Source organism: Osmerus mordax, chromosome 9, assembly GCF_038355195.1.
Source record: "Osmerus mordax isolate fOsmMor3 chromosome 9, fOsmMor3.pri, whole genome shotgun sequence".
In the NCBI taxonomy this organism is placed as follows: Eukaryota; Metazoa; Chordata; class Actinopteri; order Osmeriformes; family Osmeridae; genus Osmerus; species Osmerus mordax.
Window position 1 is genome coordinate 12,860,069 of NC_090058.1, and position 16,618 is coordinate 12,876,686.

Consider the following 16,618-nt stretch of genomic DNA (forward strand, 5'->3'; position numbering starts at 1 on the left):
TCAGTGGAGACCGACTCAGCGAATGATAAGTCTTAAGTCATTTTGCTACCTGCATAGCTAGCTATAGCTGTCAAAAAATACAGCCCAGGGTGGTGTGATCGCAGGAAACATATCTGGCTACATCCACGGTGTTTTTTATTTCTCCATTTTTTGTTAGCTTCCGGGAGGTACTGCAGTCGGCTAGCTAGCTAGCAGGTAGAACTAGTTTCAGATCAAAAGGCCACAGGCACAGGCCAGGGTGATCATGTCTCATATATAGCTTGTGCAACATGTTTAGTTTGACGTTTTGGATTAGTCAGCTTCCATCATATCTTCCCTAGTAGGTTATTGGTATAGTTGAATGGAGCAACTGTGATATGACATGGAGATGCAATACACAAAGGTGGCTGACATAGGTGAACTATGTAGGAGGACTTTCAATCTCTTTTTCCTTTACAATACATTTTCACTTTTCATGATTTGAAAATATTTTTCTGACACCTAAAAATAGAAAAAAACAACAGGCCAATGGGTTCCCAGGTCACCCTGCACAGCCTATTTGGGGCATACTTAATAACCACTTCTCACTTTCTATGCAATTTACCAGCCTGGGATTGATTGACATGTGGTTTCTATGGTGTCGGGGCAGAGAAGACATACCCCTCTGGGTTGAGTCTAGAATTACAGAGCTGCTGGAGCTAAATGATACCTTGGGAAGGACCTTTGACTGCTGTAGAGGGAGGGAAGAGGGTGATGAATGATGAAGGGATCTAAAATGAGACTCAGGCGGAGGAGGAGATGATGAGCGTGGGTTTAAAGAGTACAGGGACGATGGGAGGAACAGGTAGATTGTCTGTTCTTACGCATACACACAAACACACACAGTCAAATACACTGTAAACATACGAGTATACTGTATTCTGACCTGCGTAGGCTTTCCTATGCAATGCAAAAAACGTATATACCCTCACACACAGGACACCACAAACACACACACACCTCAGCAGTGGAGCAAATATGATGTGATGAGTGGCAGCAGGAAATAATGTGATACACAGAGACCTGCTAATCAGACACAATTAGCATCTTCAACAAAATACTTGTCATTCTGCCAATCAAACACAATTACTCACCTCCGCAGTGACTGGTAAATACATACTACACTCCTCATTTCAACTCCAAAACTACATGTCATCCTCTCAACCTGAGAGAAGAGCCATTAACAGGCATAGCAGTGTGAAGAGCCCTGGAAAATCAAGGGACATTAAAAGATGCTCTTCCCTGCCAGTGAGAGCCCTCAACTAGGATATAACCCGAGCTCAGGCCATTCACACTCATGCCCATGAACCTACATGTTTGTGCACCAGCATGCACATGCACATTTTCTTCCTCGCTCATTTCCTCCCTTTCTCTTCTTCACATGCAAACACATACACCCTCCCCGCTCTCTCTCTCTCTCTCTCTCTCTCTCTCTCTCTCTCTGTCTCTCTCTCACACACACACAACATGTCTTCTCTACATAGAGCACCAATCTATCTTGGGTTTCCCACTCCAACCGTAGCAATTCTTCTGGAGAAGGAGAGAGAGAAAGTTAGTGAGAGTGTGGTAGCGGAAAAGATGGAGAGAGGGAAGTCAGAGGGGGAGAGAAGGGAGAAAAGGGAGAAGACATTTGGTTAAAATACAAAGGACCTCATGTTGATTCGACACGGGTATCTAAGTGACATAGAATAACACGAGTCTAGGCTTCTGTTATAGATCATATCAGAGCCTCTTAACTGTTCCTTCCATCTCACCCACAGGGTCTCGTTAACCGGAATCTTTCACTCTTCTGTGTCTTTATATCAAAATAAATCTCCTTGCTTGGCGCACGTCTGTTTTGAGGTTCTTCTGAACAAAGTGACAGCAATACAGATGATCTCTAATTCTAGACTTTAGGGCATGGTCATACCTAAAATATGTAAAACAATATGTTCACTGAGTATTGATCCTCGTGTCCAGAAATGTCAACTCAAAACATTGGGCGTTTCAACAATTCAACCATTTAATGGAATCGAAGTCTTTCATTGATTCTTTGATGTATTAATTCTCTTAAGTGACTTTTTTATGCTTAATAGTGATATTTTATCAATACAGATATGCACATCCTTCTAGTCCCTCCAATTTTGTCAATAGAAAGAGATGTTAAAGAGAAACAGGCCACAATGGACACACACATACATACACACACATACACACACGAAGCGATAGGCGCTGTCAGGGATGCTTTGGGTGACATTTAGTTTCTGGCCAGCACAAGATGCTGCATAAATGAATCATGAGTAAATCTGGGAAGTGTGAATAATTGATGAGAAAAAGGTAAAAAACAAAACGAGTGATCACTCCTCTTATTTGCTAATAAGACTGAAACATGGCTGACTATCATTACCTTAGCCTGTGCATGGCTGGCGCATACCAGAGTAGTCTCCGTTTTGATTATTTTTACCTGTGAAGCATGCTGTTGCCAAGAACATCCTAATTACATCCCACGCGACAATAACAAGTGATTATAACCAATGATGGATAGGTTAGCATGATCACTTAAGCAGCCTTAATGCACATCTAATTATTTAATGGTACAGGTGTGATATTTTTCCAAGCTTTAAGGAGGTTTTTTTTTTTTTATGTCTAGTAGTTATGTGATTTCTTAGCAGGCTGTTGTTGACTGTATTTTACTGTCTTTGTGCCTCACTAGCAATACAATGGTTGTGTCCTTACACATCTTGGCCGAGAGCAAGGAACTGCAATGCGATGATATTATGATGGCTGCTATAGATGATCTTGAGATTATAGTTTTGTTGTGTTGTTGTTGTGTTAAGTATTTTAGTGTGTCTATATGTTCTATTCTGTACAACATTCAAGTTTTTTAAGTCTAAGTCTTGTCAGACAATCGCAAAATTAAAATAATTTGTATCATGCTCACGCAAATAGTTTGGCGGTTTCTGAGACAGGCTCCACCATGTGGATGGATTAATTGTTTAATTGAGTAATTTGGCTGGTCTCTTTAACAATCAGGTGCGTGACTGTACTAAATGGGGGTTATAGTGTGGAGATGCATTAAGAAAACCTATTTATAGGATAAGATGGAAGATCGTCAATGTATAGATTTTTTAAATGTAGGATTAGAAAAACATTTTCATGCACCCAAAGGTTCTAGTAAAACGGTGGATATTGACAGCATTCATTGAACGTGTATTGTCCCAGAGTGGGAATATGTACAGTATGACTTGATGAGGCACATCTGAATAACCACAAGCTCCACCAATCATCTACCACTCATTCACAACTTCACTCTGGTTGGTTCATTTTTATTTTTTTAAGAATCATGTGTTGAGCCAAGTAATTGCATACAGTAGACATGAGTGACATAACCTCTCGTGACAACCTGAACATTTATGCAACAGAACCCCTTGCAGTTTACATATGGTAGATTGCATATTACTCTACAACTGGATTGATTGATGGCATATTGCTTGATTGACTGATGGTCTTCTTTCAAATTGGCCATTTAGTTTTGAAATAAATAACATTTTGTAAGACGTTGCTGATGAAATTGTTATTTGGGAGGATGAGTAGGAATACACCAAATTCACTTCTATTCCACACGACACCTTCAGTGTAGTCGCCGCTATTGTCCAGTTATTCCAAAAGGTATTTCGGAATTGTTTTTGTGCAGTTTTACTCAAGATGTGTAGTGTCACTCAAGATTGCTTGCATAATACTCTGCATGGTTCGGCTCTGGCAGGCTCATGGGGGTGGGGGGGGGGGGGGGGGGGGGGGGTTGAGAGGGAGTTGTGTTTGGGTGCAAGGCGTCATTGGAAGGGTTACAAAGATTGGGGTGGGGGAGGATGGGGGGGGAGGATGGGGGGGCTCTGAGGATGTTGGCTGGGCGTTTCGTCATTGCCATGAATGCAGCTGGCCTGAGTAATTGTCTGTCTTGGTAGGGGAGGGTGTGAGAGAGAGAGAGAGAGAGAGAGAGAGAGAGAGAGAGAGAGAGAGAGAGAGAGAGAGAGAGAGAGAGAGAGAGAGGGGGAGAGAGAGAGAGAGAGAGAGAGGTGGGTGGGAGGGAGGGAGGGAAGCGTGGGTTCCTCTCTCTCTGTCTCTTCCTGATGTCTAGCTTAGCTCATTTGGATTCCACGCAGCAGTAGCAGCCTCTGGGCTGTATTATTCATGGACTGACAGATAGCTCTCACTAAAAGCATTGGAACGGTGCCAGCCAGTGCTGAGTAGTGGCAGGGAGAGACAGGAGGAGGAGGACATCCTTTACTCCCCATGCCTGGTACGAGGGGGAGAGGAAGAGAGGAGGAGGAGAGGAGGAAGAAAGAGGAGGAGTGGTAAGAGGCATTTAGAGGGGGAACAGGACGATAGTAACCTGATATGAGAGGAGGAGGGGGGGGATTGTGAAAAGGGTAGAGGGGAGCAGCAGTGGGGAAGGAAAATGGTGGTGCTGGAGTGGAGCTAGGTGTGCTGGAATTGCACTTCACCTTCTCTCCCCTCGGCTCTTATGAGGAGAGAACAAGAGAGGAGATGTGGGTGAGATAAACATAGAAGGTGAGAAGAAAATGGTGAGGAGAGGAGGTGTCAAGGAAGAGAAAAGGGGTAACAGACAGAAAGTTATAGGGAGGAAGGAAAGGAAGTAAGGGAGCAGAAGGAATAATCATATTCAGAAGAGTATGATTGTAGGAAAATGAACTGTATGAGTCTAGTGTAGTGAGAAAGGAAAAGAAGGAGGGGCGATGAAGAACATGTAAAAATAGATGAGAGAAGGAGGAAAAAGAGAAAGAATGAAAGAGAATGAAAGAGACACATCGGGAGAGAGACTAGAATCGAATAACCTGGAAGAAGCACAGGCTGTAAGGGGGCGCCACCTCCCTCCCCCTCATCAGCTCTTCGATTCCTCTGTCTCCTTGTGAAAAATCAAGATAAGGTCATGTTAATCAAAATCTGCCTGTTTCCACGCCCCCCCCCCCCCCCCCCCCCCCCCGCCCCCTAAAAAATAAATAAAAATCTCCGAGCCATCAGTCCCCCTCTGTGAAGTATCTGTCACTGAAAGGCACATTTCCATATTTAATATGAGGCTTTATTTCAATAGAAAACAGGTTCTCAAAGTGCTAGGGCAAATTGAATCTACTATACTGTCACATCAGGAATGTGATGTCTAATTTGACTGAAATGTGATGCATCTTTACAGAATTACATGTTTTTGTCCTTAATTTGATGATAATCAATCTTCAAATCAAATGTATCTACATTACCTACACATCATGTAGCACTCACAATAAAGCAGTTTTCTTTATATTGAAGCAAAGACTGCACTTCATACTGGTCATGCACAAAGTATTCATTATATCTCTCTCCACATTTTTACACAATCTCAAGAACTGTATGACACCAGTTTGTTTCTCTTAGAAACGAGTTTTAAAAACTGAGGCCCTTTGACACACCCCTTTATTCTTTTGTGTAAATTTTTTACAAATGTTTCCCCCTTGTGTTGGTATGACAAGCCAACGAGCTACCTTTCAATATTACTGCGTGTGATGAACAGGTGGTGTTTGTGCTTGTTGCCTGTTCTTCCTTTGCCTCTCAGAGGAAAGACTTCAAAGGGAATAGCAGGTCATGTGTCCCCGGCACCAAGTGTGTCACAGGGACCCGTTCGCTTGCGTCTGTCTGTGTACATCTGCATGTAGCCGCGGTGGGGGGTGATGGGCCGCTGGCACCAGCTTTGGGTCCCCACTCTAGAGTGGAAACACCGACCCCTCATTCCACCTTTGCCCACCCTGCCATCTTCCATAACCCCAAGACAGCCCCATACCCAACCTCCCCCCCACTAAGCCCACCATCCTCCAAACCCTGAAGGCTCCTTTTGTGCCCCCCCCCCCCCAAGTCTGCTCCCCCTTCCCCAGGACAGCCCGCCCGCCGAATCACGATATGAAAAGCCCACTTCTGCTTAGTGGATGTCCCCGGCCCAGTAAAAAGGTCTGCACAGCAAACTGGCACGACCACCATCTAGAAAGACTGGCATGGAACTGGGGAGCAGATTGGTTCATGGAAACCTTAGTTAGGATTCAAAATGACTGGTTTGACACAACAGTTTTTCTCAATAGATGTGTTTTTCGAATTACGTAAATATGATTTCAGACTACCGTAACCCTTGAAGCATAGGACACTGACTTAGTCACTCTTCTATGCTAAATTAACCGGAAGTCTTGATATACCTCACTGTTCCTCACATAGAAAGACAGATAGAGAGGGAGGAAGACAGAGAAGGAGAGGAGGGTAATTCCAGTCCAAGATGGCCGCAGGCTGTGGCAGCTCCTCTCCGTGTCTCCTCGTGTCTGAGGTGATTGATTGAAGTAATTACATGAAAAGAGAGACTCCTAACCTGGGTCATCCAGGAGTGAATTTAGCCCAGTGATGACAGATTGCTGCATTATGCCACCAGAATATCCAGACCTGATTAGGAAAGGTTGCATTCATGGATGTTACAAGAAAATTCCTGCAAATGGGATTATGTAATCCACCGATGGATGATGTGCACTTCATGAAACAATATGGTTGCATGAAATCTAAATTCTCCTCTTCTCTTCTAAATGTAATATAGGGTATATATGTACATAATTAAAAAATAATATAAATACATTTATTACGATAATGTATTATTATATGTGTGTATATATGCAGTTAGCATTCACCATTAGGTTAGCTCCTTCATCCCTGTCCGCCTTATCACAGCCTGCTCTTGCTCTTACCTCGCCTAATTCTCCAGACCGTCATCCAGGCTCTAATCACCAGGCCACAGACACATCTCTGAGGACCTTCCCCTTCTTCAGTCTAAGGCGTGAAGAAGGGAGATGGGCTGGCAGGGGTGCACGAAAAGGCTGGCAGGGGCTCTCTGTTTGTTGGGGAGACCTAGAGGAAGCAGCAAGGGGGTTGGGGGTTGGGGGGAGGGCGGGGGAAGCTCTATGTTTTGTGTTGCCTACAAGAGCTAGGGCACTACCTGCGAGAGAGGTCCTGGGTCTGGAGGGTGAAATGAGGAGGCCTGTCTTCGGAGCATCAAGAAAAACCATCACAAACACAAAATAAGCTCTTCTTATAGAGCCTAGGTGTTCTCAACCATGTTATATTGGTTGATTACAAATGTGGAAAATCTTAAAATTGTAGTTGTTTCTGTGCCTTGAACTAGGGGACATAACCGTATAATACATAATATGGCAGCTTTAGTTGTCTTTCTTGTGAGTTATGTGATATGTGTGTCTGGGTGTCAGGCCTAAGGGTGAGTAATGAAATTAACTTATGTTGAGTGTTCAAAAAGAGGAAAGCAGGCCTACATCGAATGAGATTTTGTTTGATTTACTTCCTTTGGGCTATGTTTGTTTTTCTTGATTCTGGACTCCATTATGAGCTAGCATACTCTCATTGAACCATTTAATGATGTAAAAATCCTTGTGTGGAAGTATTAACTTGACTGAGATGAGACTAAACAAATAGACACGAGTAATAAAATATAAATACTCTGGTAGGCCCTACCTACCTGGCACCCCTTAAGTCAAGCCAAAACCACAACAAAATAGTGTGTGACACTTTACGTGCTACACACATTGTAATTTAAAGCAGTTATGGATGGTTGCTGCACTGACATCAGGGGCTGTATAGGCTTCATATTCTAGCATCAACGTGCTCCCTTAAAGGCTCTAGAGGCCCCTTCTCCGGAAACACCCAAATTGCAGTGAGCCTCCTCCTGCACCAATGCTCATCCTTTGTTCTCCTCTGAAATAATCTATCTCTCTCTCTCTCTCTCTCTCTCTCTCTCTCTCTCTCTCTCTTTCTCTACCTCTCCCTATCTCTTTATCTTTGGAAATACCTGTTTTCCTCTGCTCATCTTATTCTCTCTCAGCCTCTGTCTTTATGACGGGCACCCGCCCGTCTACAAGAATGGCAAATCCCTCTTGGATTTCTTGGGGCGGGGGGTATCACCATGGAGACGGTGCTCCGCCACACGTGCCTATAGATCCTGCCGGATGGGAGCACAGCGAGAGGTGCACCGCCAGCACCTCCACCGTAGAAGGAGAGAGAGAGCGGGAGCTGTATAGAGACGGTGGGGGTGGACAGGGGGGCTGAACCTAGAGAGAGAATGGGTTGAGAGGACAAGTGAGGGCAAGTGGCTTGGGAGCAGACACAGAGGAAGAGAGAGCGAAGGAAACAGCGAGAGAGAGAGAGAGAGAGAGAGAGAGAGAGAGAGAGAGATAGAGAGAGAGTAAGAGCATTGTGAGAGAAGGAGAGAAAATGTGGCGGGGTGGTGGGGGGGCCGAATTAAGCAGGAGGCAGCCATCTCTGTGTCAGGCAGACAAATAGCGTATGATGCTAATGACTGGCTAAAGCTTTAGCCCCCGCTGTGAACAACCGTTAATATGACTGCTAATGAACCCGACGTAGCTACCGCTGTCACATCCCCAACCCTCCCTCAACTGTCGAACAACATTAGCCACACAGGGAGCTCCTCTTCATACCTCTGTAAGCTTTCTTACCCGACTGCAACACTCCCCAAACGGCTTCTCCTCAACATTCACAGAATGCTATTTCAGCACGAGCTGACCACTTGTTCCCCTTTAATTGAAGGCTTTCGATTGAGGCTCCTTGTTATTTTGAGGATGCCCACTCCATAGACATATCAAGTGGCCTTTTTGTGATACAAGGGGCTGTTTTTGTATGATTGCTACCTCTCATGAGGCACATTTTTCTGTGAGGACACCAGGAAAGTAAATGAGCTGAAAGATTATACAGCCGCTTGGCCAGTTTTTATTTCTTGTCATCTTGTGATTACTTTTACTTAAATGGAGTTTAATTAACTGTGGAATTTTGATTGCAGGCCACACTTAGCTATGTAGAGGCGTTAGCTGTGCTACACAGCACTAAGGTCATGTTGTGACAAAGCCAGCAACTTCCTGTGGTGTTTAGTTACCATCAGCTTCAGGGCTTCAGGGTATGGACGAGCAAATCAACATCAAACTCACAACTCAGGTGACAGGAGGTCAAAGGGTTCATTCATCCCATGTTTATATTTTTTATGCCACATTAACAAACAAATAGGTTTTTGCATATTATGTACATACAGTTTTTATTGTTAATGAGAGTTTGAAAGTTTAAGAACTTGCAACGAATATAACAACAGTGTAACACTTTGCTATTTGCTATTGTACATCGAGAAGTGCTACTAAAAGGTTTTGGTACTTTGTCACAGAACTGACAGTACCAAAGACCAACTCATTGCTGTAAACCACTCAATCGGAGATAGAGGTAGGAATGGAGGTGTAGAGTGAAGGTTCTATTTTGACTGTGCCCAAACTTCTCTTTATCTTACTTCCTCTTTTCCCACCTATGCCTCAGGTCTACCAACCTCCCCTCTCTTAGTCAACCACCCTCCTCCCCTATCACCCACCTGCCAGCCTGCTGAACATAACTTGCTGGGATCAGCCTCTGATTTATTTTGAGGTGTTCTGGAACAAGGTCCCCCAGATGAGTGACATTTTAATGTGCTTTTGAGATGTTTGGTCACAAGCACTATTGATCACGGAGCTCTAGTGAACACACCCCAACCAGCCCCCCTTCCAACCCCCAGATCCCCACCCAGGAGACAGGGCCTGCTGTCAGGCAGGGAATGAGTTTCTGTGTGGGGGGGGTTAGATTAATGAAATGAGGCCCCTAGTTCTTGGTGCAGGGCTCAGCCTATTAAGTAATCCCTTGGTCTGGTGAGATTGAGACTGCCAGTCAGGTCTGCTGGCCTGTCTCTGACCAACTGACTGATTGAAGGGTGGACGCCTGGGAGATTTTAGGAGGTGTGGGCATGTGTATGTGTGGAGGATATTTTGTGTTGAGTGGAGAGAGTGTGGTTTAGAATAGAGATTGTGTATATGTGTGTGGAAGAGGGAAATGGAGAATGGAAGTGGACAGAAAGTGTATTAGGTATGTGCTGGGAGGGACAAAACAGAGAGGTAAAGTGGTTTTGTCATTTGCTGTTATTTAAAATAAAACATTCGTATTAAAACGTTTTTTGTTTTATTTCATCAACCGCCATGATCATATCCTCAGGGGGCAGTCATATTTCTAAGTATCCCTCTGAGGCAATACACCTACACCAACAGTGATTTCTGCTTAATTCTTAATCTTTAAAGAAAATAAGACTTAAAGGTCATGTATTTATTCACGTTAGCACATACTCCAGGCGCAGAGGGGGAGGGTAAACATTTGGAGATTGTAAAATAGGAATCAGGGATATTTCACAGATGAATGGTCAGTGACTAAGCGTACCAAAGTCTGTTTGACTTGCTTTCACAATAATATGGACAAGGGATTTTGCCTGGTAGCCAACATACGCTTGCACATCATGTATTTGGCCCTGTGTGGGTGTATTTGACAGCCAAATTGGGCTAACACACACACCTGTCATACTAACACACACACTCTCCCCCACACAGACACAGTTCAATACCCGATCCAGACTCCCCAAGGTTTGATGAGTGAAATGAATTAAGCCTCTGTGATCAATAGCCCGAGCGAATACACAGATTATCAGATTTGAACCTGTCCCTCTGCTGTCAAGGGGGATACATTTAAACCCTGGGGCCCCTGGCAAATTTCAATTCATACCACAGTTTATGTTCTTCTCCAAAAGTCACATTCTACAGTTACATAGTATCTCTTAGTTAGCAAGTTCATGTAGAGATATCAAAGGTAATATCAGTTCTTAATAATGTATGAACTTCTACAATAAGTTAACAGATGTAATTATCTTTTTTGGACATTGTTTTTATTTACCTTGACAAGTTTCACTCTACCTTCCATCATGTAGTATTTGTACCTCATTGGCTAATTAAAATTGCTACAATACATGTTCCTGGAACTCGTCGGTATTAACGTTTCCGAAAATGAATACAGTACAATGTAAAAATTCTTAAAGTACACATTACTAATACATTGTTAGGATTAGTGTATAGAAAAACATTGAAATAGTAGTATATTTTAAAAGCCATGGCTTAATGTAATGTTTCATTGTTTAATATCCATGAAGACAGCAATTATCAGGGCATTGAAAGTAACTTTAACTGAAGAATTTCAAATTAAAGCCAGAGTAACTAGATAAGACAAGGGTCTCTTAAATTGACTAGCAGTTTTTACATGGAAGCTGTTTTCTTTTTTAGGTAAACGCTACCTCACATTTTTTTCAGTGTTTTTCATACATTTCTTTATTGTAAAATCAAAAGCATAATCAGGGTTTTATTTCCTATGAAATAAACAAACTGAAATGTACTATCCTTTAAGTGTTCTAGTGCTCTTTAGCTGTTATACAGATGTATGACTTCGGCAAGTATGCTAGAATGGGAAAGTCAGGTGAGACAAAGAGCTAACTGCTAATACCTGGTAGCTAACAACTAATTGCTCCTATCTTGTCTCTACCCTGCAGTGTGTACGGTTGCCCCCTGGCTAAGAAAAGGAAAATACTGGACAGACAGACCCTCGAGTCTACACCCAAGAGGAAGAACTTCATAGCCCACATGGAGAACTCTACTATGGAGGAGTGCTACGCGTCCGACGGTAACGAGGACATGGACGATAGGGCGGAGCTGGAGGTGGAAGATGAGGTGGAAGAGGGAGACGTGGCAGAGGAGGATGAGGAGGAGGAGGAAGAGGAGGGCTACTCTGAGGACAATGGGGAGCACATGGAGCCGGAAGACGGGGAGGTGGAGGGGGAAGAGGATGTGGAACTGGAGCAAGAGGAAGAGGAGGGAGTTATGGACGGGATTAATGAAGGGGAAGTCGAGGAAGAGGTGGAGTATGAAGAGGAGGACGACGAGCAGAGCCAAGATCAAGGTGACCATTTCTTTGTTGCACTAATTGCACATTTCCTCTCCAGGATTGCATTTCTCACCAGTTCAGTGGACCTTAAATAGTTTAAGTTGACCAGACCTGTTCTGCAAATGCCTGTTAATCTGAAACCTCTCAGTTCATTTTCAATTTCAAAGGGACGTTTTCAATGGGTGCTGACCAAAATGCCTCTGGACGCAATTTGATAGATACAACCAATTTATTATTATTATTTATTATATTTATTCAAAAAACAGTTTAATACAAATTCTAAAAAGCAGCAGCTAATATCTTTTCTTGTCGAGGGTTCTCAAAGTCCAGGAGGTCATCAATTGTCGGGATATAGAAGAAGTTGGCAACAACATATTCACACAGTTGACAGTTGAATCCAGCTCTCACCTTAGACACTGTATGCTAGAACTTCCTCCTTGAGTGTTCTCAGGTCTTTTATGTCCACTTCCTTCCCAATTAGCTGATTGACAGCTGACTGGGAGGCTGTCTACGATGCGCCCCCTTGTCTGTCTCTGGTGCAGTCTGTGGTGCTTTAGGTCTGCTCTTGGGTTGTAACAAGTGGTTGTTTTAAACCCACCCCATATTATATCAATAGCTGTGATTGGCCTGGCGTTTTTCAGGCCAGGGTGGACATCTGTTTGAATGTAAGGGTTGCCAAAACTATCTGCTACTGCAAATAAAACATCTTCTTCAGGTTTCAACAAGTTCAATTTCAGACTTTTTAAGACCATTATGAATCCATTTAAAGACCTATTCCACTTCCTTACTGGCAAACAAAGTATGACAATATCTATCTATACTATAATGCATGGAGTAATGTGTGTGTGCGCGTGCGCAAGTTTAATAGTGGGTTTTTAGATGTCCATTTCACGACCTAAGGACGTGCAGTGCTGCTGTTGCATTTGGATGAGCGCTTCGAGATCACCGTTTTTTTTTGTTGCTAAAACCATTGCGCTATGGAATAAAGTGTGACCACCAAACCAAGTTGGCTAAGGGCCTATCAAACATTCGTATCCAGGGGTCTGTAACTTGATGATTCGGGCCAGCTCCTTGGCCTTGTCTTTGTGTCTTAACGAGCCGCGACGGGCATAGTTTTGCCAAGCCTACCACTTTAGCCTCCTCGTCGGTTGTCTTACTTCTGTCAATACGATACAGAAAATACAAGACTATTTTACAGCACTGCATAGTACAAAGCCCACCACTAACATTTTAATCCCGTTTGGTCAACAAAAACAAAACATAGGCCTACATTTTCTCATAGTTTTATTACCAAATATCTATTTTCTGCTCGCCAGCATCTCGTATTAATCATGGAAAAGGTTTTCGTCATAGTTTTTGTTGAAGCCCAAGAGAGCTAATGTTGTTGGGGGCCAGCTACAAGTTGTGGAGGACAGAGCCATGGACAGGAGGAGTGAAAGAAGCGAACAAGGACCAGCCACAAGATATGGAAGAGGTCCCTGTTCAACCACAGAAGACAAAGATGCCAGTCAAACATTCCCCAAGGAAATTATGTAAGTCATTTTTGTTTAATTACTTTCACTAGCAGGGCTTGGAATTAAAACCTGTCACCAGCCCAGTTAATAAATACATTTCTTGCACCTTAAATTTTGGCACTGCTGTTAAATGTGGCAATTGTGCTAGCCAAGTAATTTGGCTGATGGTCAGCCCTAGTAATTATTCTACTTGTTTGTCCAGATAAGACATAAATACATTTGAATTTATTGTATTATACTTTATAACAGCCTGTTACCCTATCAATGTACAGTTGTCGACCTGAATTGTATACAGCAAGGAACATTCTTGGAATGCTGAATACATTGAAAAAGGTAACTTTTTTGAATTTTGAGCTTTGATGACTTATACACCTCTCTGCTTGTCCACCCCTCCCCCACCCACACCCCCTTCTCACAGGCTCTAGAAAGAAAACTTCCTTTATCAACATATCCTTTATCAAAACTTCCTTTATCAACATATCCTTCCCCCTCCTATTCCTTTTCCCACTTTATCTCCTCATCGTCTTCAAAAGAAAAGAACATGAAGAAAAAGTAGATGAAGACCAAGAAGTACATTAAACATACTGATTCACAAAGCCGTTCAAGAAGTAAGCACAGGCATTGATGAAATAGTTGCCCATTACTTAGAAATAGACTGGTTATGTTAGATATAGCTTCAGAGGCCAGTAAAAAAGGACACTACTTGCTGTGCTGATTCCCTGTGCATCATCCTTCCATGCTGGTAATGACAGAAATTGCTAGCCTTAGAGGAAGTTTGGAAAGGAGCTAGGGTTATCTGCCAGTACTACCTATAGGGTGCCAAATCAACAATGCATGCCTGAAAATAAATGCTGACAATTATGTAATTATTTATTTTTTGACAAATGACCACAGCGGATGGTGTCATCCGCCGCTACAAGAGTGCCCTGAGGAGATTCAACTACTTTGTAACCATGAAAACAGCCTTTGTCAAGGCTAACGTTGACCGCAACACAATTGCGAGAACAGCTGTAATTGCTGAGCTAGTGATCACATGTCCATACACCTTCAAGCAGCGGCTCCTTGAAGACGGAAGATAACAAGATGATCTTCCAGTTTGCGGAGCGCTGATGGAGTGCTATAACAAAGGGGATAGTTGAAACCATCACAGCAAAGAATATAATTGGAAGACTCTTCCCAATAATGTATCAGTAACACTTTACTTGGAAGGACATTGTTGTTTTCCCCCAGAGTACAGAACCCTCTGTTTGAGGAATCTAAATGGTCATTTTTGTAATTTCTTTTCATGTTGAAATGTATTGCCAATAAAAATAAAGAAAAAATCTGCATGTCTTTTATTTTTAAGGTATTTAGAAGCATTTGATTGTGAAGTAAAATTAATTACATTTTAATGAGTTGACGAACTTATATGACTGTAATTGTAGGCAAGGAACATATTAATGATACAGGTATAATGGTCTCATGACAACCAATGTCAAAACCAAATGGACTGCATTTATATAACCCTTGTCTACCTTAGCGGCACTCAAAGCACTCTCATTGACCTATTCAATCACACACCAACCATCAGGAGCAACTTGGGTGGGGGGGGGGGGGGGGGGGTGGTGGTTTCAGTGTCTTGCTCAAGGACACTTTGATACATGGCCAAGAGGAGTCAGGGATTGAACCACCAACCATGTGATTATCTCTACCCCCTGAGCCACGTATAATATAGGCATGTCAGTCTCATGCACACCCCTTCAAATACAGTGTTCTTAAATACAGTATAAAAACTGAATGCATGCATCGCTGTATCAAATGTTGGATAGAGAAATATAATTTGTAATGTGCATATAGTTATAGAATGTCTATGGTTAGGGAATAGAACAGGTATAACAATAGTATGGAAGTTTTTTGGACTCAAACCAAAATGCATTTTGCAATTGGCAATTCAATGTGCAAATTGGTCATGCAATTTGCCAACAACGGCTCAACTGTCATAGATAATGACTTCACTGTAGGTTGAACAGATGGACATTATCTGAGGCAGAAAGCAACTTATCAATTAAGAAAAACTGAATCGGCATGGCTAAAGTCAAGTGGGATCGCAAGTGGGGAACAATCACGAGGCCAGCAGTCTGCTAGGCCAGCAGTCTGCTGGGCCAGCAGTCTACTGGGCCAGCAGTCTGCTATGTCATTCAGGTCTTGTCCCTCCCATGGAGAACTGGAGTGCCTGATGGTCTTTGTTACAAATTACATGGGAGTCAGGTGGCTGAGCGGTGAGGGAATCGGGCTATAGTAATCCGAATGTTGCCAGTTCGATTCCCTGCCATGCCAACTGACTTGTGTCCTTGGGCAAGACACTTCACCCTACTTGCCTCGGGGGAATGTCCCTGTACTTACTGTAAGTTGCTCTGGATAAGAGCGTCTGCTAAATGACTAAATGTAAATGTAAATTACTTTCGGTGCTTGTTTGAACTGCCCATTGTAATCAATATTCTGCTGAAAATGCTTTTCTGTGCCTCCAGTGTGTTGTGGAGGGGGTGGTTGATGTTGTCCATGATGGACAGACAAGTATGCATCTTTGCAAAGATGTAAGCCTTTGCCTAGATTCATGAACTTCATCGTGTTAGATTTGTATTTGACTCCTTCCTTCCATTTTGTGTTGATACTCGTACCGTTGCTGTGCTACCATCTGACAACAGTAAAAACAATGTTTTTACCTCTTACTCTTTATCTCTCAATCTCCTTCTATTTAACACTTTTAATTTAAGTAATAAGGCCATAAAATAAATCTTCAGATTATCATTCCCAGTGAATTCCGCAATGACAGTGCTATAGGGCTATAGGCAGATTCCAATCTTTCTAAATGTAATAGAGGTGGCATTGTTATGACTTCCGTGTTCCTCAACGCCATGCACATTGCTACATCACTAATCCAAAGCCAATTCAGAGCAGTGCATCTCTCGTTTCCCCTTCTTCAATCAGTTTCGCTTCCCTATCCCTTTTGTGTACATTGATTGCTCTTCAAATTGCTTTCCTGAACCAGGTTTCCAACCATCAAAAATGTAACTGCGGTGCTGTATGGTCGCTGTCGGAAGGCTTCAAAATGTGTGCTTGGGGTTACTTCTTGGTCACCGGTCAACACCCAAAACCTCTTGATTTTGTTACTGTCATTAGATTAGATGAATGTGTGTGTGTTCTGCCTGCTTGTCTGCCCACTTGTCTGCCTTGTGTGCCCATTTGTGTGTCTAATATCG

General features: G+C 42.9%; 1 protein-coding gene across 3 annotated transcripts in view; it reads left to right on the forward strand.

Moving 5' to 3' along the window:
• The window catches only part of myt1lb (myelin transcription factor 1-like, b), a 45,617-nt gene that overhangs the window by 5,493 nt on the left and 23,506 nt on the right, over positions 1-16,618 (forward strand). Inside the window, exons 4-6 of one of the 3 annotated variants that reach the window (XM_067242922.1) lie at positions 11,474-11,627; positions 11,685-11,894; positions 15,094-15,101. In XM_067242922.1, the coding sequence (XP_067099023.1) occupies positions 11,474-11,627; positions 11,685-11,894; positions 15,094-15,101 (372 nt within the window). Of the gene's footprint in view, positions 1-11,473; positions 11,895-13,304; positions 13,321-15,093; positions 15,102-16,618 lie in introns of all 3 variants that reach the window. The other 2 variants (XM_067242921.1, XM_067242923.1) reach the window with 2 other exon arrangements.